Source organism: Epinephelus lanceolatus, chromosome 6 (genome assembly GCF_041903045.1).
Source record: "Epinephelus lanceolatus isolate andai-2023 chromosome 6, ASM4190304v1, whole genome shotgun sequence".
Taxonomy (NCBI): domain Eukaryota; kingdom Metazoa; phylum Chordata; class Actinopteri; order Perciformes; family Serranidae; genus Epinephelus; species Epinephelus lanceolatus.
The window spans coordinates 38,411,858-38,436,864 of NC_135739.1; the positions used below are offsets into that span (position 1 = coordinate 38,411,858).

Genomic DNA, 25,007 nt, shown 5'->3' on the forward strand with positions numbered 1-25,007 from the left:
CTCCAGAGCCACTCTCCTCTTGGTGAATGGTCAGTTCACCATCTGCCTGGTTGGCATGAGCTAACAGGGCAGCAGCAGAAGCTAAAGTATGGCACCTAACTGTTAAATTGTCTCAACAACCTCAGCCCAACATCGCAACGTCTCAACTCCGTTGTTTAACCAGTTGACAGGTAATGTTAGCCATGTGATGCTAACAGTTAGCCACGTCATTGTGTGTGGTGTGGCTAGCCAAACTCTGACTACTGTTCCCAAAGTGAAGCTCACACTCCTGCAGCAGCAACTAAACATATACAGTCTGTGTTGTGCTGAAGTTGACTGCAGTATATGTGACTGAGTTTGAAGTTCAGTGTGCTGAGATGCCACCAAAACAGTCAAAGTTTCGGCTATACACACACCACTCTATTCACATTATGGGTATTGAATGAAGTACTCTCTTGGTATCGGTATAATTAAAAGAGTATTGATATCATAATTTTTTGATATCCACCCCTATCCAGAAGCTAAGCCAAAACATTTTCTCACCTGGATATGCACAGAAATTTTGGGTTCATCATAAACTTGCCTCCAAGAGACAGACTCTAAGAGACAGTGGGGATGTTTGTAGTTTTTTGCAAGATGTAACATATCTATTTTTTTCTTTAATTTAACAAACTGAACTATATTGCAGTTCACCCAAACTTGATATCTTCTTAACTCCCAAACTACATTAATGTTGTTGATGTTAGCATCCAGAATTGTATTATGTTGAGCTATCAATGAACACTCAGCATGATACAATGTAGTTAATTAGCTGGACTAGCTTTAAATATTGTATGAAGCACATCACATACTCAAACTCAGCCATGTACTTGTAGTGTGCAGCTGATCATGCTGGCCATGTACAGTTTGACCTAATTAGATGTAGGGAAGTGATTAAGGGCAGATAGATATGATATAATTAGTCACAGGAGGTTAAACAGCAGAGAAATAACACAAACTGTGAAACTTTCCAAGACTCACGCAGTGCACACGCTTTCCTGCTGCTCCCACCAACCCTACAGATAAACTTCATATGCACTTGATCATAATGACTAATGTGTTCACAGGCAGCATTCACTGTGAAAGAATGAAGTAGAAACCTGAGTGTAGTTAGTTAGTGTTAACTCTCAAACACAAAAACTATCAGCAGGATACCACTGTATTGCTGTTTGCATCTGTTAAGGCAGGACAATTTGCAGGTGTTTGTTGACCTGAGGCATGCTTAATCTGAAAATGGCGTTCACCATTTTGCCACAGTTTGCAACATGTTTTCTTTAAACAATGTGAAATGGTGTGCAATAGGCTTTGAGGTACATTTTCTCTCGTTTGGTGGGTGTGTCAGAGGAGCTACCCAATCAGCAGTGACGTGAATAAATCCTGCCGTATTGCAAGGTAGCGCGCTTGCATAACACAACAAACACAACAGGGCTTTTAACAGACCACTGCTTCCATTTGTGCTGGTCTGTCATGATGAAGAGGGAGCTGTGCTGGAAGGTGAAGCTTTTGATTTACTGGTCTATCCATGTCCCAACCCTCACCTATGGCCGTGAGCTCTGGGTAGTGACGGAAACAATGAGACTGCAGATACAAGTGGCGGAAATGAGTTTCCTCCGTGGGGTGGCTGGGCTCAGCCTTAGAGATACGGTGTGGAGCTCGGACATCCGGAGGGAGCTCGGAGTAGAGCCGCTGCTCCATCACGTCGAAAGTCAGTTGAGGTGGTTTGGGCATCTGATCAGGATGCCTCCTGGGCGCCTGCCGCTGGAGGTGTTTTAGGAATATTCCACTGATAGGAGGCCTCGGGGCAGACCCAGAATACGCTGGAGGGATTATATATCACATCTGGCCTGGGAACGCCTTGGAGTCCCCCAGGAGGAGCTGGAAAGCGTTACTGGGGAGAGGGATGTCTGGGGTGCTTTGCTCGACCTGATGCCCCTGAGACCCGGCCTTGGATAAGCAGATGAAAATAGATGGATGGATGCTTCCATTTTAATTAATGTTTTGTGAGGTTTTGTCGGGGTGATGTCGCCCCTGGTTTAATTTTCATTATTGCTGAACATTATCAGGTGGTGTGACTGAAAATACCCGTGTGGGTGTTTATTGACTTTTTAACCAAATGGTTTTACTTTCCTAACCTTTAATGTACCTCAGCCATGCTGTAGTTGCCTCGTGCAGATATTATTACACAGAGATCCTGCAACAAAGACCCTTCATTACACTGGTTTAGTTTGGGGGGGTTGCAGCAGGTATTGTGAAGTTTTTGCATGGCAATATTGTATCAACGCACAGATGCCAAGAATTTTCATTCTATACATTATTAATATTGCAAATACAAACTGATCTTTTGACAGCCTACTAGAATAATAAAATCAATTGTTTTTTCAGTCTACTAGACACATTTTTCTGCAATTAAATAACAGAGGTGGAATGAAGAGACAGAAAACTGTATTGTATTAGATAAAACAAACATTAACAATGTTTTCCTTTGGGGACATAATTTGAGGTTGGAAAAGGTATTAAACCACAATATATTGCAATATTATGTTATCACAGTACTCAGTGAATCATCAAAACATTTAAAACTGGATGTCAATATGTCATGAAGTACTAAATTGTGAACAACCTCAAAAACACATTACACCAGTATATTTGTAATATAATCATAATCTGTAATAAATCATTAACTGCATAAGGATACAATTGCAAATTGACCTCTTGGTTCTCTGGCTGAAGCGTGGATCATAGCGTGGGGCAGCTCAGCTGGAGGCTGCTTATAGGCTGTGGATAGAGCCAAGCGGCTGAGAGTCAAGCCAGGGCCCATGGAGCATGCTGGAGGTTATACTGAGGCTGGAGGGGCAGTTATGGTGGGTGAGAGGAGAGCCAAGGCCTGCAGAGCATGTTGGAGGCTCACATCCAGGGGTGTGTGGACTCCTGTGCTCCCTCTGGTTCTCCAACATGCTCTACGGACCTTGACTCTCCTCTTGCCTTCAGCAAGCCCCTCTGACCCAGGCTGTGCTCTGCTCCTCTGCCAGAGAACCAGAGGGAGGGCGGATGAGATCAATCAGCTAAATAGCTAACCAACAGCTATCGCTATTGCTATCACAGGGCGGCACTTGAGCAGCATTTGATTCCACCCACATTGAGCACGGCCCCGAATTGCATACTACAGTGGGCTTCTATGTGAAAATATTGGGTTTAGACAAGAGGCATTGCCACAAAACACCCAAAAGCCGGAAAGCCAGTCAGGGAGCTCCTAGGTTGGCCACAGAGCTCCATGGAGCTGCTGGGTTCAACTTTAGACAGGAGGTGGAATCGTCTCAAAGCCTGGTAGTGCTGATCTGCCACAGTAGTTTCAGTGTCTGCTCTATTTTCTTTTCTGTGTTATTTTAGTAATAGCCTATTGTCACTGCTAGTTGAACACACACACACACACACACACACACACACACACACACACACACGCACACACACAAAAGCAGACAGACAGAGACAGAACATTAGCTCTATGTGTGATTAGAAAAGAGCAGGGGAGCAGAATTACTTTTTAGTCTACTCCATCACCCCTGCAGCTTGTTCAGAAATTACATTTTTGTTATTACGGAGGAAGTATAGTACAGAAAAAAGGTACTGTTGGATACCAGAACCATTACCAGTATCAGTCAGATGTGAACAGTGCCAAACCCTACTTCTTACACATCCAGCTGACACAAGAAATGATTATCATTGTTTTAGAGATGTGTTTCTGGCCACCTGACAAAAGTAAATTACTACTCTCCTTTTAGCTCTGCTCTCGTTTGCACCATCTGCTGAAAACAATATCTGGCCCTTCTGCTGACTGCTGCTGCTGGAAACAAGGTTTATGAGAGCCTAACAAAAACAGTAAAGTTGAGGGCTGGAAAGCAAAAAGAAAAAGTTGAAAGACACGAGAACACTAGCAGAGGTGTATGTAGGTACACTGCAGATTTAGGTGATAATTTTCTGTGGGTTTGACTTAGAGCAGCCACTTTTATGTGTTGTCATTGTCATTTCCGTTGATATAAAAACATGATTAGTAAAGCTTTCAAGCAATACCGATATTAAAGCAATAACAGTAAATTTTTTTCTCCTTTCAAACCCAATACTATGACTCACCCGTGTCTACAAAGTCTAATTATTTAAGATGGAATACCAAACCATCTGTGCTGTTACTGCCAATGCATTCAAGTCAACTGTACCTTTGCAGAGATGGTGCTGTTACTGGAGAGTGCAGCACATAAATCTTACAGCAAATTCGTAGGTACAGGGAGTACATCGACATTTGTTCCACAGAGTGCCTCCAAAACGACTGCGTCTCTATTACCCCGTCAGTGGATGAATCCCAAGCGAGCACTGTTGACGTCAGTGGATAAATGCTCCACTGCTCCTCTGCTGCACCTCATAAAGCTGTGACGTGGCATCTCACAGACTGACGCCAACACAGACACACAAAATCGTCTTCTTACCAGACACCGTCCACCATCTACGCCCTCCCCCACACCACCTCCTCAATCCCAGCTCAACCCAGCATTGTGCAACTGTCAGTGGGGTTGTAAAGGAGGCATCTCTGGACACGACCTCCGTGTTTGGAGATGTAGCTCTGGGACTCTGGCTGATCTCTGGCCTCAATTGTGTTGAAGCCACTGGAGAGCCACACGTTTAAATAGTTACCTCTGTGTGTGTGTCCTCAGCTCTAAACAGATGGGAGTAAAGCCTGGCACGGTCCAGTGTGAGAAGTGCACATGGTAAAGGCTTTTCTGCCTTGTTTTCAATAAAATAATGCTCTTCCTCTGGGTCAGTTAGCACGGGGAGAGTGCCAACAGCTCTGGAATGGTTTGTTTAATTGGTTGAGTGTTTAAACAGATCCCAGAGCGAAGACCTCTCCCACACTGTGGTGTGAACCGCATGGTGAAGCTAATGAAGCAGCCTCTTCCATTTTACCTTTGGGTCCTTCCCCTCTGCTACGATGTGATCTTCTGCCACTTGACTCTCTATTTCTGTGTGTGTGTGTGTGTGTGTGTGTGTGTGTGTTCATGTTGTTTTCCAGGTTTCGATCCAACAGGTTCCCTCTAACTGTGTGATCAAGAGGGAGGAGGAGAAATGCATGGAAATGATTGCGTCAGATGATCCTGGCAATGATCCAGAATTTGGTAGGTTTTTGTTGAATCCCTTCCCCTCATGCTAACTCCTATTTTGTTGATGTTGTAACAGTTTTCAACATGGGCTAATTAAAAAAAATAAAAAGAAAGAAAGATTAATAACAAGAATATCTTCAGGGCTGGCATACTAATGAGCGGGAGATAATTCTACAAATTGTGGTTGACTCTGACCTGCTTGTCTGCAAAGAGAGATCATTAGAAAGACTTCACAGTTTGCTTGTTTGTGTGTGTGTTTGATTTGTTGAATAAAAAAAAACTAAAGCAGGTCCAAAAAGAAATTCAGCAAAGCAAATAAATTCTCGTGTTTCACTCTGTGGCTCTATCTCCAGAGTGAGGGAGGGTTTGAGGTTTTAACTGGCACTATCGCATGATGAATATTAATGTTGATCAGTGAGACAGTGAGTGACAGGCGTCTCTCTGGCTGATTACATGATGGACGATGGAAAGATCAGACTGAGCAAGAGGCTCTGTGCCAATTTTTCTACTCAACCTTGTTATGAAGTGTCTTTTGGTTTGGAGCGGCTCTCCAAAACCAGAGTTACAGGGCTTAAAATGATTTTAATACTGTATGGGATGCCAGTTGTGAGCATCATCAGAGGGCGCAGTGAAGCAGACACCATCTATAAAAGGAATGGGTTTTACCAACACAGTTAGAAAAAATCCCAGCAAGCTCAATTTTCCAGTTCCCAAAGTAAAAATACTAATGTGATGTTAAATAAATGTGTTTTAGCCTATAAATGCTTGTCAGTTAGTTTATCATATAATTTAAAACAGTCTACATCTACAAAGGCTTTCAGGTGATATAACACCATTTCACGTACATCCCTTGTCTTCCAGCATTATTGAACAAGGGCTGTCTGAAGAGTAGCAGACATTGTTAATTCTTTAAACTAGCACAGCAAACAAGTACTGTATTTTAAGTAATGGATAATGCCCGACGAGGTGTCTATTATCAGGGATTAAAGCATCCATATTCTGAAAACTTAGATTTCCATGCCTTTTAAAAACAAAGCAGGTATATAAATACTGTTAAGGAACAAAACAGTCAGTCCACAGGGAAATGCACACTGTTTGTATTCAGAAACTGTGCCTTTAAATGAGCCGTCAGGATTTCTGTGAATTTGTGATGTCACAAGTATACTACATAGACCGTTTGAAACTTGAAACATTATAAATGGGTTTTTCTGTATTTCTTGTCAGAATGTTTTGCGGTGAATGTGAATAACATTAGCTGACAGCAAACAAACATGGACCCAAGCTGTTGCCTAGCAATGTAATTCTAGTGAAACCCTTTATAGACCAAATCACCATGACATCACACTAACAACAATCCCATCCGGACAGAAAACTCGCAGTTGATTACATTTGCGAACATGTAAATTCAGGAATGTTCTTTATTTCTGTTGTCATTTTCAGCTGTAACTGTTACATTTAAAGATATAGGGCTCTAGTTTCGCAGACTGGGCACAGCGGGGGCGCAGCGCACCTGGGCTTCGCCAACTGGGTGTGGCCAGGTGGATTTTGTAAGTTTGGCACACCGTGCGCGCTGGCGCAGCTACTCCTCTATCCCACCTCCGTCCCTCCTACCGGCGCAAGTCGGAAAGAGGGAGGAGAGAAGGCGTGGAGTGGGTTTTACACACATCACACCAATCAAATGAGCCCCTCTCCTCGCCCTTAAATGCGCTGTGCGAAGGTGTAATGAGAGTTTACTCAATTCGCCATTGCAGAAGAGAGCAGCAGCGTCAGACAGCCAAACTCCTCCCAGGAGGAAAGTGATGTTTTGGTCCGGGAGGTCCAAGCTCACAGTGTCCGAATATACGGAACTACGAGCAGACCTCCACGGGCTGATGATGCAAAGGTAGCCTGGGAGGAGGTCACCACAATTGTAAATCAATGATGCGTTTCTCTCGTGCATGCGCGCTCTCTCTTTCTCTCTCGCAGTCTCACTCTGTTTCTTTTCTTTTGACTTTTCTAAGATGACAGATGCTGAATACATACTCCCTATCTGATGCTGTGGCTGTTTGTGGTTGGCTGAGAGGGATGTGAACCTATTAGTTTGCAGGCTGTGTTAATCAAATCAGGTTCGGTTTCCATTACGCATGCCAAACGGTGCCAATCCCCTTTGATCTGGCGTGACGGGACAGTTGGTATAGAGATATTTGGGTATTTATTGCATTGTTAATGTGCCTGATATTCTGGAAACCTGCCTGTGAGGTTTTGGTGACGTGTGCGCACTGTCCGCCGGTCAGCCAAATTTCGGCTTACACTGGCTGCGCTGTCACTGCGCCAAGCTGGATCTGTCGACACCTCCCCCTGCTGCGCCGCCACACCCATCTCAGCGCACCTCGGTCTGCCAAACTACCAAACTGAGCACGCCTTGGGCTGCGCTGCTCGAAACTAGCTCTGTGTGGGGTTCGCCACCCTGCGCCACCTGCGCTGCGCCGGGAAACTAGAGCCCATATAGTTCAACATGGTGGCCCAACCTGTCTGATGTTTCTACTGTGCTAATTTTGTGTACTTTGTTGCTTTGCTATCATCTTTGATAAACCAAAACTATCCACACAGAAGCTAAACAGTGCACTCCTGTGGAGTGGACTGCAGCAAAATATAATTTAGACACCTAAAAAAAATAAAAATAAAAATCCATATCAGTGTAAGTATATTTATTGTTTATTTTTATTTTTTGTTTCTAAGTTAAATTATTGTTTTTGTCAATGGAGTCTGGTGGCTTTGAGATAACAGCTTCTATTCCCCCATGGAAAAGACTGTCTGACAGCTTGTACACTTAAACTGATATTGATTTTTTTAGTGGGCCTTTATGTGGGTGGCTAGAAACTAGCTAACTGAGGCAGCGTCTGCTCAGTGCCGTTGTATTTTAATGTATTTGACACGAGGATATTCTACCCAGAAGTAATTGTAAATAAACATTATGATTTGGTCTATAAAGATAGGAAAACGGGGCGTTTCAGACAATGGGTAATTACAGGTGTATTCAAGTAGACAGTATGAGAAAAAGGGTGAGTTTTTGAACATTAAAGCACATAAACATGTTCTAGTGGAGATCCAAAAATACAAGTATGAACCTCAATATGAGCATAGTATGGGACCTTTAATGGCAGACAGGTAGGCGTGGTGCGATGGACAGTTGTGTCCGTGGAGGACATTAAGTCCTGATAATGGACACCTCGAAGAGCATAATCCCACTTATACCATAGTCATTTGTGAAAGAAAAAAAAAAGAGAGATATTTCTAGTCTGCTCAGCTCTTAGAACCCTTTGGCTCAGCTGTTAGCCAGAAAGCTAAATTTATGCTAGCAAGATTTAAAGTCAATAACACTGCGTACAGTTGACAAACAGTAAATATAATTTGACAGTATGTTTCACAACAAGGCTAGCTAGCTGTCCAGCCATGTCATTGTCCCCAAAGCAATTCAAGATTTTCATGGCCAAACAGTGCACCATGAGGAACGTCACTGTCAGCAGCAGCCTGAGGTAGCAAGTTGAATAGCGAATGAGATGTAAGATGATGGCTGATGTGATACATACCTGTATGTTCAAACAACCAGTTAACCTCCATAACTGTGTCCCATCTAGTGAACGATTTCTAAATTTTGGATTCAGCTACAAAAAGTGTGTTACAATAAGCAATCAGCATACATAAAATGCATAATATCACTATCTACTTTCTTTGTTGTCTTGATTCTTTCTTTTTGATGCTTTTTCAAAATGTTATTTAAAATGAAAAGCTGCAGCAACAAATAAAAAGATGCACGGGCTGTACCTGCAGGAAGTAATACATTGAATTACTGAATGTGTTCACGTCCAAAATGAGATGTGAATTAAAAAGAAAAGATATTTGCTTATAATTGCTGCTGGCATGTGAGCTGACATTTCAGTCACCATATGAGAATTTCAAGGATCTATGGTTTTGAAGTACTGATAAATGAGTTGCAATTGGGCCTTTTTCCCACAAAATGAACATATGGCCCTTGAATGAAACACTCACTGTTGTGTACTGTTTGTCCACCTGTTGTGTCCTCAGGCTGTCCATGGATGTGGGACAACCTGACGTGTTGGCAGCCTGCCAGGATCGGTGAGGTGGTTGAAGTCAACTGTCCCGAACTCTTCTCTCAGTTCATGAGTGAAGAAGACTACGGTTAGTTCCTAAGGACTTCTCATTTACCATTAGCAACTTATTCATTTTCAGGCTCCCTGTTGACATTATTGCAGTGTGGAGATTTTACTGTATAATTTCAAGCATTTAGGTGCTCAGATATGAGATCATGGTGCCATTTCAGTGAATTGCAGATTTATTAAACTGTCCTGAAAAGCACTGATTCAAATTTCTGAATGGATGCTTGTGTGTATATTAAAAGAGGACATTTTTGGAAAGTGTGCACCTTTCCTTTGTCCCCGTTTTGTGTCAGAGTTAGAATTAGATTTTGGCTAAGGCCGTGGTTTGCGGCACGTGATGTATTATGACAGTATGTGTCCTCACAAGTACACTGAATATTTGGGTGTAAGTCTATTCTCTGAACCTGTCCTTTACCATCAGTATTTATGTTTGTTATGGAAAAAAATCTGTGCCATGATTGATGTGCTCAGTATGCGTGTTAATGTGTTTTTATTTATGTATTTATTTAATGTGATTTGATTTATTCTTTGTTTTTTATCACATTATGTCAAGGTAACCTATATCTGGAAATATCCATAGTATTAGGCTAATTAGTAAATCCCACAGGGGAGGTTTTATTAATAAGTCCTTTGAGGTTTCACACCTATCCTGCACAATATGCCATTGTTTGCTGAAATATACTCAAGTTTGTATCCCTTCCTATGTGCTAATAACCTAAAATAAACTGTTTTGCATTATACATTACACATTTAAAATTAATGGCTTCCTACTTTATTGGCAATATTATCAGTTAATTTTATGATAGGGATTTAGATACCATGCATGAGATATGCATGATATAGCAGGTGGTTAACCTGTGTACTCCACTCCTCACTGAAATAATGTAAGAGCTTCTGCTTCTCATCGTGACTTCACTTTGTCTGTGTTTACCATAATCAAATAAAGTGTCCTGTGTCCACAGAGCCAGGGAAGGTGAGTCGTAACTGCACTGAGTTTGGCTGGTCTGAGACCTTCCCTCATTACGTTGATGCCTGCCTTTATGAGGAAGGAAACGGCAGCCATCCGGTTAGTATCTGTGTAGTATCTTTGTATGAAAAACACTCAGCTGTTTGCTCAGTTTTTTATTGTGCGTTTGTTTCCATTTTAGGAGCTGTACTACGTGGCAGTAAAGGCTCTGTACACTGTGGGCTACAGCACCTCCTTGGTCTCCCTCACCACGGCCATGGTCATCCTGTGCAGGTTCAGGTGAGACGTTTGGTGGTGGAGGAAGATTCTGCAGCTGGGTGGACTGGTGTTGGAAACATGAGCTTTATCAATCAGACAGGAAAATGTACAGGAGAAGAAGTGGTGGATAATTTTTCTATGTTACTGATATCTAAGTCTCTTCATTGAAGTGTTCCAAATCTGGATCTTACACTAAGGCACAATCAAGACTTTTATTATCAGTTTCGAGATGAAAGTTTTTCAAAAAATGTAACATTATTAAAGTATTTAAATGTGTTAGGTGAATTACATAAATGGATGGTAATACATGCCACATTGTTTTATTTAGACATTAATTTATATACAATAGTACTGCTCAAATATATAAAAAGACAGTGGTAGACCTGTAATTTGTTTTCATACATATAGTAATACTACTATTGGCACTACCAGCACTACTTCTACTGTACCATCACTATTATTACTGTCAATTACTACTTAATGCTACTGTATTTCTGCTGCTCCACTACCACCACTATTAGTATTAGTACTTTTGATTTAGCACTACCCCTAACATTTGTGTTATTACTGCTGGGATTGCTACTACAATTATTACCACAACTGCTTTGCTTATTTAACTGCAACTGCGTGTGAACTAATAAAATAAATAACATTTAAAAGCAAAAAAGCATTAGAGTAACAACAACACAAACACGTCACTGTCTTGTTCCTCTGCATACAGTGCTTTTATTTAAAGGGGACCTATTGTATTATAGTGCTGATTTTCAAGTTCATATTTGTATTTTGGGTTTCTACTAAAACATGTTCAAAAAAACACGTAATTTTCCTCATACTTTCTATCCCGGAACATCTGTATTCACACACTGTCTGTGAAGGCTCTGATTTCGCTGCTGTCTCTTTTAGCCCCCCTCCTGTTCCACCTAGCCACATTTCTGTCCCATAATTTCAGCCAAGGGAATGACTGTAACAAAGCCTGGTGGGACCCCCTACCATAAGAAATCAGCAATAAAGCCTCTATACCAAAATCTTCACAACCAGACATAGTTAAGCAGGAATACGATCCAAAATAAGGAAGAAATGTATAACACTGGCAACCCATATTATATGTTTCCCTGATGTTAGCATGTAGCCACATGTAGCAGTGTACTCGCAGAGTATAGCAGCACTTTCTACCACGAAGAATCACTAATAAGGGTTTTTGAACCAAAATCCTAAAAAAGCGGGACATGATCCAGCAGGTAAATGATCCGAAATCAAGGGGAAATTAACAAGATCAGCAACCAAGATTACATGTTTTCCTGATGTTAGCATGTAGCTACATTTAGCAGCGTAGGCTTTATTATTATTATGTAATGTAAACACTTACAATAGCGTGCCTTGAGCAGATGACCATACTAAGAAAACCATCATGTGCAGATGTCAGCTTGTCTCAACAACAGAAAAAAATTGGAAAAAGAATATTTAGAATGATCTTTAGCCTCATTTGAAACTTTGGCCAGGTTTTATATGAACATCCAACATTGTAACATGACAGAAAATAAAGAAAAAGCATAGCAGGTCCCTTATAATAGAAGATTCTATGATATTCAGTATGTCCATATTTGTTTTTCAACACAGGAAGCTGCACTGTACCAGGAACTTCATCCACATGAACCTATTTGTGTCGTTCATCTTGAGAGCTATTTCGGTCTTCATCAAAGACGGCGTGCTGTATGCCAAAGAGGACAGCGAGCACTGCTTCATACACACTGTGAGTAACACAAACACGCCTGCACACATGCCCACAATGCTCTCTGTTCTCATGAAAACAGCCAGCAGATGATTTATTCAAACATAAGTAGGATTTGTTCTTTTAATTCTAATTCCTGATACATTTTTCCTTGTCTCTTCTCTCCTTGAAGGTGGCATGTCGAGCAGTGATGATATTCTTCCATTACTGCGTCCTTTCTAACTACTTCTGGCTCTTCATTGAGGGTCTCTACCTCTTCACTTTACTGGTGGAGACCTTCTTCCCTGAAAAGAGATACTTCTACTGGTACATCATCATTGGCTGGGGTAAGACATGAACCACATCACACACACTGGAGTTCTTATCTTATCCATGAACGAGTCTTTATTAGTGTTCGTATCATGTTGTTTTTATGTCACAACAGGAACCCCCACAGTGTGTGTGACAATCTGGGCGGTGCTGAAGCTACACTTTGATGATTTAGGGTAGGTCATGGACAACAGAGTGTCGTCTCGTATTGAATCTTATCTGATCACACACTGAATGAGATGTTTTACCACCCTGCGCTCTCAGGTGTTGGGACATGAATGACAATGCTGCCATCTGGTGGGTGATCAAGGGACCTGTGTTGGCTTCCATTATGGTATGTCATCACTGTGTTAGAGAAGTGAGGACGTACAATCTTTCCATTTTTAAAAAAAAAAATCTTGATAATTTTTTTTCTACAGGTCAACTTTGTGCTCTTCATTGGAATCATCATCATTCTTGTCCAGAAGTTACAGTCCCCAGATATCGGTGGGAATGAATCCAGTATTTACCTGTAAGTTGTTGTACATTTACGTTTTGTTTAACATTTTCTGCCTGACATTAAAATAATATGTCTCAGTAACTACACTTGCACTAATCACTAATAACAGTAAGCACTATTAACTAAAGATGACTTTATGAGAATATTTGAATATCTGTATTTGTTTTTAAGTTACTGTTCTACTGCTTGGACAGCATTTAAACCTTGTAAAATTTCTTAAATTGTTTGATTTGTTATGGTCACTGATGGTAGGTTGCTCTGACATTGGACTTACTTTACTCATTATTCATTTTATTGGCTGATTTTACAGTTTGAGGAGTAGGGATGTGATTTCTCCCTGTATCCCTCTGTTGGAAAGTACCAGAGAGATAGGATGGGGCCAGTTATCTTGTATACATGCTTATATTATATATTACATTTTCCCTCCAAAATTCCATTGCCAGCCTCTAACAAACACATAGACTTCCATGCCCGGATGATTAAGCTGCTGCAACACGTTCTCAAATATGGCAGCCTGGTCTGTGGTCCTAAGCTTCAAACTATGATGCTCCAGGTAATCCCGCAGCATCAGGTTTGGATGCTAGGACGGGGTGTTAATGTCCACTCCGTACATGCATTGTGTCTTATCAAAATAAACTTCCAGGTTCACAGGAAATGTAGGTTTTGTCACAAAACTACGTTAGGTTAGACAAAAGATCATGGTTTAAAATGAGTGTAACATATACTTGCCAACATTGGGTTGTAAAAAATAGGGAGATTTTATTCATCAGTGTATCGGCCCAAGGGACAAGGTTCCTTCGCAGGGTGTGCATATAATTGTCGTCATTTCTTGCCTTGTATTTTAAACCTGATGAAGGAAACTTGTTCTGAAAATGTTGTTTCTTTGATATTCAATAAATGATTCTGTTTACCATTGAGGACAATGAAAAAATTAGCCGTTTTAATTGTTGAAATGAGTACCAGAAGGCTAAATAATAAGGCGGTTACACTGCAATGTATTTAGTATGCAGTATTTACTGCACATCAAATTAAAAAGTGTGTGCCACTGACTGTGCCACCCTCAGAGGAGTGTCACGCCAAGGCCACACCGCCCGCGGAAGCGCTGTGAATAGCCTCGAAGCGCCGAGAAGCGAAGCCAGTTTCCTTTCGGCGCACGTGTTAACCGCTTGTGTCATCCACACCGCCGCGCCACGCAGCTCCGTGGCTCCGTCGTTTTGGCGTCTGGTCTATTTTCTGCGCGAGCCGCGAGCGAATGTGTCAAGCCGGGTGACGGAGACAACAGCTGGGAGCAGATCCGCTTGTCGACCAGCGTGGAGAAATGCGCGTCTGATGTGAACGGAAGTGCTCCAGCTCGCGCAAGAATTTCGTTGCGCTGCGCTTCGCAGCACTTCCGCGGGCGGTGTGGCCCTGGCGTCAGGTGTCTCTCTTTTTCTATCCATCTCTGTCTTGTCGCTGAACTGACAGTGCTACTTGGCGTATCACCAAAGAGCATGGATACCAAGAGGCGAAGCTCAATAGAACGCCCCATAGCAACAGACTCGCCCATGGTTTCGTCCTATCGCCGCCATTTTGGATTGTCAGCAGACCGCAGCAGACCCACTTGCATCCAAAAACACACAGACAAACTGAAGTATATTGCTATTAATTATGCTTACAATGCTACTCACCTCGTGATAGCTTGGTCACAGCTGCTTTTTCACGTTTTTGTAAAGCAAAATATAGACTTTTAAAAAAAAAAAAAAACGAAGAAAAACGGCCTAGATGGCATCTCTACATATTACATCCACTTATGAGAAGATTAACTTAATTACTCCTTCAAAATCACACCATAAGCCAATCTACAAAAAAAAAAAAAAAAAAATCAATATTTTAACTAGAAACACATTAATGGCGATGTCACATGGGCAGGAATAAAGATTTATTTACAGTTTGTACAGTAAGGGGACAGTAATAATAATAATAATAATAATAGCCTATATAGGCTATTTTAATATGATATATTTTAATGCTAAAGCAGTAATCACTTCTGATATAAATGGTCCATGAGGCCATATATATAAATATATATGTATATGTAAATACATATATATATCTTTATATATATATTGGTAGATTGGCTTATTGGGTGATTTTGAAGGAGTAATTAAGTTAATCTTCTTTAAGTGTTATCTTCCCTCCAAAACTGGCATATTAAATTGATATTAAAACACTTTAAAACTTACACCTCAGGAGTTCTTACCTGTCGGGATCCTTTGGGCAAGGGTGGAAGGCCAGGTGCGGGGTGTTCCACTGGTAGTTGTTGCAGTTAATTGCACTACACTGTTTTCTTTTACTTTTTTTCTCCTCTCTCCTTGACATATGCATGTTGTCTGGGCGCAACAGTCCAAGCTCAACAGTCCAAAATGGCGGCAGCGCCCCCTAGTGGCTGTTGGCAAAAATTCAACGGAGCTTCGCCTCTTGGTATCCATGCTCTTTGGTATCACTGCTTCCAGCGAGTGACTGACTGAGTCACGTCACCGGCTTGCCTCATACGCACAGGCGGGCCAGGGTTGCCAGATACTGCGACAAATATTGCCCACAATATTACTTGTTTCCTTCACTGTAAAATCGGGAGATTAGCGGGAGAAATTACTGACCTGGAGCATCGTGGGAGATAGGGTTAAAAATCGGGAGTCTCCCGTGTGAATCGGGAGAGTTGGCAAGTATGAGTGTAAGGAAATAAGTAACATAATTATGTAACCTATATATGTTAAGGAAGTCACATGACATTTACTACATAATGTAGTTTCAAAAAGAATAACAACTTGTTGACTCTTGGTTCCACAGGGGAAACAAACACTGGGTGAAATTCCTGTATTTGTTTGACTCATCCACCACCCCTCCCTCATTAAGCAGACCTTCTTGCTCTTTACATTACGTCACAGCCACAGATGGGTTAAAATTAGAGTTAGATCAAAGCCCATCCATCCATCCATCTATTTTCATTCGCTTATCCGGGGCCGGGTAGCGGGGGCAGCAGGCTGAGCAAAGCACCCCAGACATCCCTCTCCCCAGCAATGCTTTCCAGCTCCTTCCTGGGGACCCCAAGGCGTTCTCAGGCCAGATGAGATATGTAATCCCTCCAGTGTGTTCTGGATCTGCCCAGAGGCCTCTTACCAGTGGAACATTCCCAGAACACCTCCAGCGGGAGGCGCCCAGGAGGCGTCCTGATCAGATGCCCGAACCACCTCAACTGACCCCTTTTGACGCCAAGGAGCAGCAGCTCTACTCTGAGCTCCCTCCGGATGTCCGAGCTCCTCACCCTATCTGTAAGGCTGAGCCCAGCCACCCCATGGAGGAAACTCATTTCTGCCGCTTGTATCCGCGATCTCATTCTTTTGGTCACTACCCAGAGCTCATGACCATAGGTGAGGGTTGGGACGTAGATAGACCAGTAAATCGAAAGCTTCGCCTTCCAGCACAGCTCCCTCTTCACTACGACGGACCAGCGCAGCGCCCGTATCACTGCAGAAGCTGCACCAAACTGCCGATCCATCTCACGCTTCATTCTACCCTCACTCGTGAACAAGACCTTGAGATACTTGAACTCCCTCACTTGAGGCAGTAACTCTCCCCAAACCGAGTGCAATCCACCGGTTTCCGGCAGAGCACCATGGCCTCAGATCAATGCCCGATGCATCTCATACAGACGCCAAAGGCTACCATGTGCGTCGGAATCAGACATAGTCGGCCTCTGACATAGCTGCCATATTTTATGCCCTGGGAATAAGAATGGGTTGACTGAAGTGTGTGTTGTCATACCTGTTTGTTCTGATTATAATGAGGACACACATATGTTTTGCTACCCTCTCATTGGAATTTGTGTGTGTGTGTGTTATTTTGCAGGAGGTTGGCCCGCTCCACTCTGCTACTGATTCCTCTGTTTGGAATCCACTACACTGTGTTTGCCTTTTCCCCCGAGAACGTCAGCAAGAAAGAGCGCCTGGTGTTTGAGCTCGGCCTTGGATCCTTCCAGGTGACTGTTTCTCCATCATGGCCTGGATTTAGAAAAGAACCATCCATGTATAAGCTGTGGAAAAGTTAACGTACTGTAACAGCCAGTGAAGGAAGGATGAGGATGTTAACAGAACTGACCCACATCACAAAAATAAAGGCTTTAGACCTGACTGCTGTGAAACTAGACTTCACTTGAAACTTGAAAAAAGTATGAGTTATGTATGTTAAAACACAGAGCTTTAAAAACTGAACATAGTCAATGTTTTTGTCTCATGCTTGGACCCTCTGTGTCTCTCCAGGGCTTTGTGGTGGCTGTCCTCTACTGCTTCCTGAATGGAGAGGTAAACATCCTTAAAACAATTACTTACACAATTATACCAGCTCTCTGAAGGCACAATTTAATTATAGATCCATAACAATATTACTGATCAACAGCATATGAAAAGATGAGCTTTGAAATATGAATAACCTGAGTTGTGGTATGGATTAGGCTTATCGTTTTTGTTTTTTTATTTTCAAACAAAAACATATGGAATTCTTTTGTGATTATTAAAACTTATTAGTTTTCTTTTTATAAATAAACTTTGCATTTATTGTAACTTTGCAGGCTGTTCTCATGCACTGTTCACATGTATACCTACAAAAAGTAATGCACCAGAATTCGTATATAACCCACGCAATCATGAACCAGTATTTTGTGCTTATCCCTTGTAATGAGAAAGGCTGCGATCATGTGACCAATGCACTGATGGGAGTAAAGCAACGAAACTATCTCATAAAAGAAGTAAAGGACATGAGGTCTGACAGCATTCAAATTTTGCAGACTTTGGTGCCAGTTCTATTGGAGTGGATGGGGCAGGCACAGCCAGCTGAGCTATAACACACTTCCTATCTTTGTTGTTTCACCTTTGACTGAAAAATCCTTCCACTCAATTAAAAAAATGCACATTACGTGGCACTTAGAAGTTTTTTGCCAAATGCGTGCGCTTCAGGTCACAGATCTGTCTCAAGCCCATGTTTGGTCCAAGATAGTTAACAGTACATCATGATACCTACACAAACAAGGCAGGTCCAACCTGTTATCGCTGACAAGAATGTCATTATAACCAGATCATTTCTTAATGTTTCTGATTATTATTCTGGCTTGACTTAGTAATATGGCCTGTCAGTTCAGTAAGTATCTGCCAAACTAGGACTTGACCACATGCTTTAATGCCTTGCAGTTTGCTTCAGAGATTTACTGTAGTAGTAATGTTAGTCATCAAATAGCTTGAGACAGAGCTGTGATCTGTTTAGAGTACAGTAACAAGGAAAACAAACGCACACATTTAGATAAGAAAACGTCAGTAAGCATCACATGATGTGTTTTTCAGGATATTCCTGTTAAAGGTAAAATATATATATATGATATATATATACAGTACAGGCCAAAAGTTTGGACACACCTTCTCATTCAATGCGTTTTCTTTATTTTCATGACTATTTACATTGTAGATTCTCACTGAAGGCATCAAAACTATGAATGAACACATGTGGAGTTATGTACTTAACAAAAAAAGGTGAAATAACTGAAAACATGTTTTATATTCTAGTTTCTTCAAAATAGCCACCCTTTGCTCTGATTACTGTTTTGCACACTCTTGGCATTCTCTCCATGAGCTTCAAGAGGTAGTCACCTGAAATGGTTTTCCAACAGTCTTGAAGGAGTTCCCAGAGGTGTTTAGCACTTGTTGGCCCCTTTGCCTTCACTCTGCGGTCCAGCTCACCCCAAACCATCTCGATTGGGTTCAGGTCCGGTGACTGTGGAGGCCAGGTCATCTGCCGCAGCACTCCATCACTCTCCTTCTTGGTCAAATAGCCCTTACACAGCCTGGAGGTGTGTTTGGGGTCATTGTCCTGTTGAAAAATAAATGATCGTCCAACTAAACGCAAACCGGATGGGATGGCATGTCGCTGCAGGATGCTGTGGTAGCCATGCTGGTTCAGTGTGCCTTCAATTTTGAATAAATCCCCAACAGTGTCACCAGCAAAACACCCCCACACCATCACACCTCCTCCTCCATGCTTCACAGTGGGAACCAGGCATGTGGAATCCATCCGTTCACCTTTTCTGCGTCTCACAAAGACACGGCGGTTGGAACCAAAGATCTCAAATTTGGACTCATCAGTCCAAAGCACGGATTTCCACTGGTCTAATGTCCATTCCTTGTGTTTCTTGGCCCAAACAAATCTCTTCTGCTTGTTGCCTCTCCTTAGCAGTGGTTTCCTAGCAGCTATTTGACCATGAAGGCCTGATTGGCGCAGTCTCCTGGCTATTTTGAAGAAACTAGAATATAAAACATGTTTTCAGTTATTTCACCTTTTTTTTGTTAAGTACATAACTCCACATGTGTTCATTCATAGTTTTGATGCCTTCAGTGAGAATCTACAATGTAAATAGTCATGAAAATAAAGAAAACGCATTGAATGAGAAGGTGTGTCCAAACTTTTGGCCTGTACTGTATATATGTTGAGTTAAAGTTTGATTTGCTGTGCTTACCCCATTAACTTCAGTAGAACTGACATACAAGTCTGGCTCCGATGCAAAATTCGAACACTGTCAGTGACGTCATGTCCTTTCCGTCTTTTGTATTTTCCTTGGAGTAAAGAAGGAAGTATTATAAAGAGCAGAAGTCAGCGTAAGGACGCAGGTTTGGGTGGTGGATGGGTCAAACAAACAAAGGACTTTTCCTCATGAGACTGGTTGTTGTGTTCCATGTAAACCTATGTGAACTTTGAGTTACTTTGAGTTACTTTGAGGACATAAAATCCAGATGAAAATTGATTCATACCATTTTTTTTCCTTTTAAATAAAATAGTGCTTTTCAGAAAAAAGTTAGCCTTAAATACAATACAGACAGAAGCAGAGTGAGACTGAGGGACAGTGAGCTTGTGTCTTTCCAGCAAGGTCCATTAATAATGACCTTGTGAAGTATATCCCTCAAGGTGCAATCGGAGATCAAGAGGAAATGGCGCAGCTGGACGGTGAACAGATACTTTGCTGTGGACCTGAAGCACCGGCATCCTTCGCTGGCGAGCAGTGGGGTGAACGGGGGAACGCAGCTGTCGATCCTCAGCAAGAGCAGCTCGCAGATCCGCATGTCCAGCCTGCAGGCAGAGACCCCGGCCACCTGAGCGGCACCGGCGGGAACGCTGCGTCCGGCAATGACGCCACCATCAGACCTGACGCTGCCAAACCTGCTACACCCACTGTCCTCCCAATGACCAGCCTCACCAACCCGTTCCTCAACCCGTACCCCAATCCGTACCAAGAAGAAACCATGATGGAAACCCAGCTTAACTCCACCGACCCAGAACAACCTCTAGTCTGACCTGCTTTGCCCGAACATGACCGAACCTGAATGTCAGGCGCCACTTAGAGAATCCTTTAATGTCCAGACCTTTGACCTGGTTTAGGAGTGAAAAACAAACTCAGTCCACCTGTTCCGGACCAGCCTATCACCTTCAAAGGGCATGAGCAGGAATTCTGTGTAAATCAAGTGTCTTGTTGGGCTTAAACATGCAGAAGAGGCATGGTTATCTCTCTGTATATATTGTATTAGTGTTTGTCTGGTGCTACAGTCTTTGCTGCTGTATAGCACAGGGGGACCAGCTTATTACTGCAGCCCTCTCACAGTGATCATTCCAGTCTGTCTGAGCAAGTTTTTACATTTGTCCTCAAGATTCACCTTTTCCTCAAAATGTGTTTAAGACTGTAACTATACACTATTTTCATCTTTAGATACAGAAGTTACAGCTGCTTCATATACGACAGACAACACTGGGCAATGTAAATACCTTAAAGGGACACTCCATTTTACACATAAAGGCCACTTATCAGGCTATGATGTAATGTGTGGCTCTGAAAAAATAACCCTAGCGATGTCATGATAATGTCATCAGGGTTTTTTCAGCTTGGGCACACGTTTTAACAGAAAACTTGTGTTAAAAACTGAGGGCATGGTGGTTGAAACATGCCGGTATTCACTACAAGAGCTGGATCTATCAAACAGATATAGTTTGCTGCATTACGGGAAATGTAGTATTCAGTGTTTTTGGAGCTTGCCCCAAACTTTGTACTGAAATTCAAGATATTTTGTCGTCTGCTGCTTTAACTCTGACGCGCCCTAATGTACAGTTGTTACCTTAAATCAGTGAAAGTTGATGCACACATCAGTGTTAAATCTTTCACCATCAAATCAGTGTTACAGATAGAGCTTAGAGTCAGCTGAAACATTATGAACCCCAAGTCAAACCCAGACTTATTGAACCCATTCAGAAAGCTCAGTATTATTTTTCACTACTGGCACAAGCCCACATTTCCTGTGTAAACTGTGACTGATGTACAACAATATAAGGACTGAAGAATGTCAAGGAGAAATTTCATCTGGATCTAACAGGTGAAACCTGGAAGAGCAGTATTTATGAGAAGGACATATTTTCTACAGTTATGTGAAATGCCAAAAAAAAGAGAGAGGGAAAAAACATACCAGGGTTAGATGATCACTCTGAAGGTCTTCTTCTTCTTCATGTGCACAGTGCTGAGGTTTGCCAACTACGACCACAAACACAGACCTCTCTTTGAAATCTCAGCACTGCAAACTAGACGTCTGAGAAGAAGGCACCTTTGGAGATCAGCGTATCTGTAGTTTCAAACAGCCGTTAGTACAGAAAATGTCAATGAAAATGAACTCATGACTAAAGCTACATGAGTTTAACTGCTTGCATGAAATTGCATTTATTGTCCACGTGGTTTTGGTTACTTTTTTGGTGAGAATTTAGTGTTTAATTTAGTTTTTGTTTTTTTTCCACAAACTTCGGGCTGTTGTGGAGGTGACACGCTGTAATACTGATTCTCCTGTCACTTTGTAAAGCTGAGCCTCTTCAACAGCCTCCTGCAGGAAGTTTCAACACTGTACTGGTTGAAGTGAAGGTGTAGACTGTCGGAAACATCACAGCACTTCACTGTTTTTGGGTGAAAATTTCCTTATTTGTTTCCGGGCAAAAAAAAGGGCCATTTGAAAAAATTGTTTTAATTTTGATTAATGAGGGCTTTTTCTCAGACCAATCCCTTGTACCACCTCGCAGTATCACCTCTGTGTTTCTGCAGTTATTGTCTCTGGTAGCATTTGCTCTCTTTATGCTTGAAAACAGGCACATTGAGATGGATGCTACATTTTGAGAGGGACTTTTAACTTGGGGGTAATTCTCTCATTCCAAAGACAAATTAATTGACTCCTCACTGAGTTTTGCACGGCCGTATCTGTTTGCAAAGGCTGAGTTAGCTTTGCAACTCATGTCACTGCAGATGTTTCTTTTGGTCTGATTCAACTATCCTCTGAATCCCTATGTTAGACTCTACTTTGTGTCTCCAAAAGTGCCTTTAAGCACAAAACAAGTATTTTGACTTCTGTTGATGATTTTTAAAAAAGGGATTTCTGTTTTTAATTTCCAAACAAAACTGCAAAGTAAAGAAAATGGTTGAACAAAGTGCTTTTATGATGCTTAAGACTAAATCAGTATTTTAAACCTGGAGGCCTTCAAAGTAACTTGTCTTTGCTAAAGATGAGCAGAACATACGACCAATTAGTGTTTTGGATAAAGCAGTGCTACAGTATATTAACTCAGTAAGTCAATGTACAGTACACTTTATCACATGCACACAAGAAATAAATATGTTTCACTTTTCTTATTTTGCAGACACATCCTTTATTTTTGTCAACAGCAGAAAAATGGAAAATTACTGGGCTGTAAAAGTCTCATGTTCCTGAACCACAAGATTTTCATCTTTATATTTTTCAAAATATGAGACCATTCTATACTAATATCGTTTCGTATCCTAAATTCCCTATGACTGAATTTCCAAATTCTGTAAGGACAAAAACCTTTTGTCAAACTGCAACTGTCTGAAATGTCTGAAGTGTCTTCAAAGACAAACTGAAATGGAAAACCAACAAAACAACAACAAATGAGTGCATTCTTTGATTAAGAGATATTTGCTGTTTCTTTTCTGAATACACATTAATCATAGCTGATATTCATAGAAAGGTACATCTGCTCAGTTCAGTATTATACTGTAGTTAAATGTTGAGTTCTCATCAACTGTTTAAAGTCAAACAATTAACATTGTTTTGGTAATTTGCAGGTGAAAGACGTCATGTATAGAGTCCCAAAACTGACAAAATATCATTAAATAATAATTTTCACAGATCTACATTTTTTCCTTATCATGAGTATGGATATTAGATTTTACTCAAATGATACTCATAAAATCTACATTATCTGCACCAGATGCTCATTTTATCTGGCCCACCCATAGTACAACAAAAAACTTCATATTTCTTTTAACACTCCATTTATAATTTTTTACCGGTATTATTTATTAATGTATACAGTCGTATTTTTTACTTTTTTAAACAAAACATTTTGATAGTTTCAGGACTCCGTGTACCTCGTTTTTAACATACTGAGGTTGTGAGTCCAAATTCATGAAAAAAAAAATCTGATTTCTGTAAATTTTATCTCACTACATCACTACATAATGGTCTAGATGCTGTTTAAAAGCCTTCTTCACACTGCCAAGAAGATAATGGAAAAGTACTTTATCCTTTTATTGATATCTAAGACTTTTTTTCTAGAAACCATTTTTAATATCTAATATTAAAAGAATATCAAAAGAGTAAAAGTGCCAAATTTCCAGAAACAATACTGAGGATAAAACCTGTGTCTTAAATGACAGCCCTGCATCGAGGTTTAAACTGAGCTAAGTTTGATTTTTTTGACATTTAGATCAACATAATTTTAATCAGTATATTTCAATGTCCAGCAGATTCTTAGTAGACACTGAAATATAGTTGCTAAAATGACAAGAGGTAATTGATTGTAACTGTTCACGCCTCAGCCACATTTTGTCGAGTTTTGCACTCACTGTCTATACTGCACATGTCTTGACCTGCAAATTACCACATGCATTTTTTCTGGGAGTCCAGACCAAATGAAGGCAGAGAGAGAAAAGAAGGGCTGACCGGAAACTGTATTGTCCTGTTGTTCTGCCAGATATGTGTGCAGTGTGACCTGCAATAATAACAGTGCAGATCCAACAGCAGCCATAAGGGGGCCCTGTTTCATCTTCTGATGTTTAGGGAAAGGGCTGGACAATCACCACCTCTGCTCTGGTTCAGTTGAATGTTCAGTTGAGTTCATTACAGACATTATGACAATCTCACCGGGTCATGAGCCTAATTTTGTTCATGTATTTATGAAGTATTTCCTTTAGTGTTAATATGGGAGTTGGAGCCTTATATTGCCAGTACTATGTTGATGTCAGACAAAGATGTTGCTATTATTATAAGAATAAATATTCATTTGAACCTGTTGTTTTGAACTATGAAGTAGTTAGCTGAAGTGTTTGAAAGGTCTGTAGCCAACCTTTGTGACTAAATAAACTGCAGTTTAAATGTACGACACAGAAACAAGCTGCCAACGTTGTACCTTGTAAATGGAGTTTTCTGTGGTTCAAAGTGAATAACTGTCATTTAAAAACTTTGCGCTGTGATTGTTCTCATATTTTTTTATCATTTTTCTTAATGGTGATCGTGTTTTGCTAAAAGTATAAAGCCTCCTGTAATGCCTCTGTACTCTCTAATAGGCTGATGCATGCATGTTAAATCGTTATGATCTCATTTGACCAGCAGATGTAATCACAAGGGAGGGTCGAGCTTTCAGGACATTAAAGGGAATCTGAGCTGCGTGCTCGTTTTCAAATGGATGAGGCAATTAATAAGCTAGAACGTGAATATTGGGTTTGAACTGTGAACGATTTATCAAACTGTAGCTCCAGTCCCATCAGGACCCATCAAATACTTTTCCTTTGAATGTTAATCTTTGC

The 25,007-nt window shown here is 41.2% G+C and overlaps 1 protein-coding gene across 2 annotated transcripts in view; it reads left to right on the forward strand.

The window, feature by feature from the left end:
• The window catches only part of adcyap1r1b (adenylate cyclase activating polypeptide 1b (pituitary) receptor type I), a 43,794-nt gene extending 22,544 nt beyond the window's left edge, over positions 1-21,250 (forward strand). The window contains exons 3-14 of one of the 2 annotated variants that reach the window (XM_033621838.2): positions 5,078-5,180; positions 9,231-9,344; positions 10,285-10,388; positions 10,471-10,568; positions 12,165-12,297; positions 12,449-12,602; positions 12,701-12,761; positions 12,850-12,919; positions 13,005-13,096; positions 16,970-17,099; positions 17,380-17,421; positions 20,066-21,250. In XM_033621838.2, the coding sequence (XP_033477729.1) occupies positions 5,078-5,180; positions 9,231-9,344; positions 10,285-10,388; positions 10,471-10,568; positions 12,165-12,297; positions 12,449-12,602; positions 12,701-12,761; positions 12,850-12,919; positions 13,005-13,096; positions 16,970-17,099; positions 17,380-17,421; positions 20,066-20,254 (1,290 nt within the window). In that variant the 3' untranslated portion in view covers positions 20,255-21,250. Of the gene's footprint in view, positions 1-5,077; positions 5,181-9,230; positions 9,345-10,284; positions 10,389-10,470; positions 10,569-12,164; positions 12,298-12,448; positions 12,603-12,700; positions 12,762-12,849; positions 12,920-13,004; positions 13,097-16,969; positions 17,100-17,379; positions 17,422-20,052 lie in introns of both variants that reach the window. The other variant, XM_033621836.2, reaches the window with a different exon arrangement.
• The last annotated feature ends 3,757 nt before the right edge of the window (positions 21,251-25,007 follow it).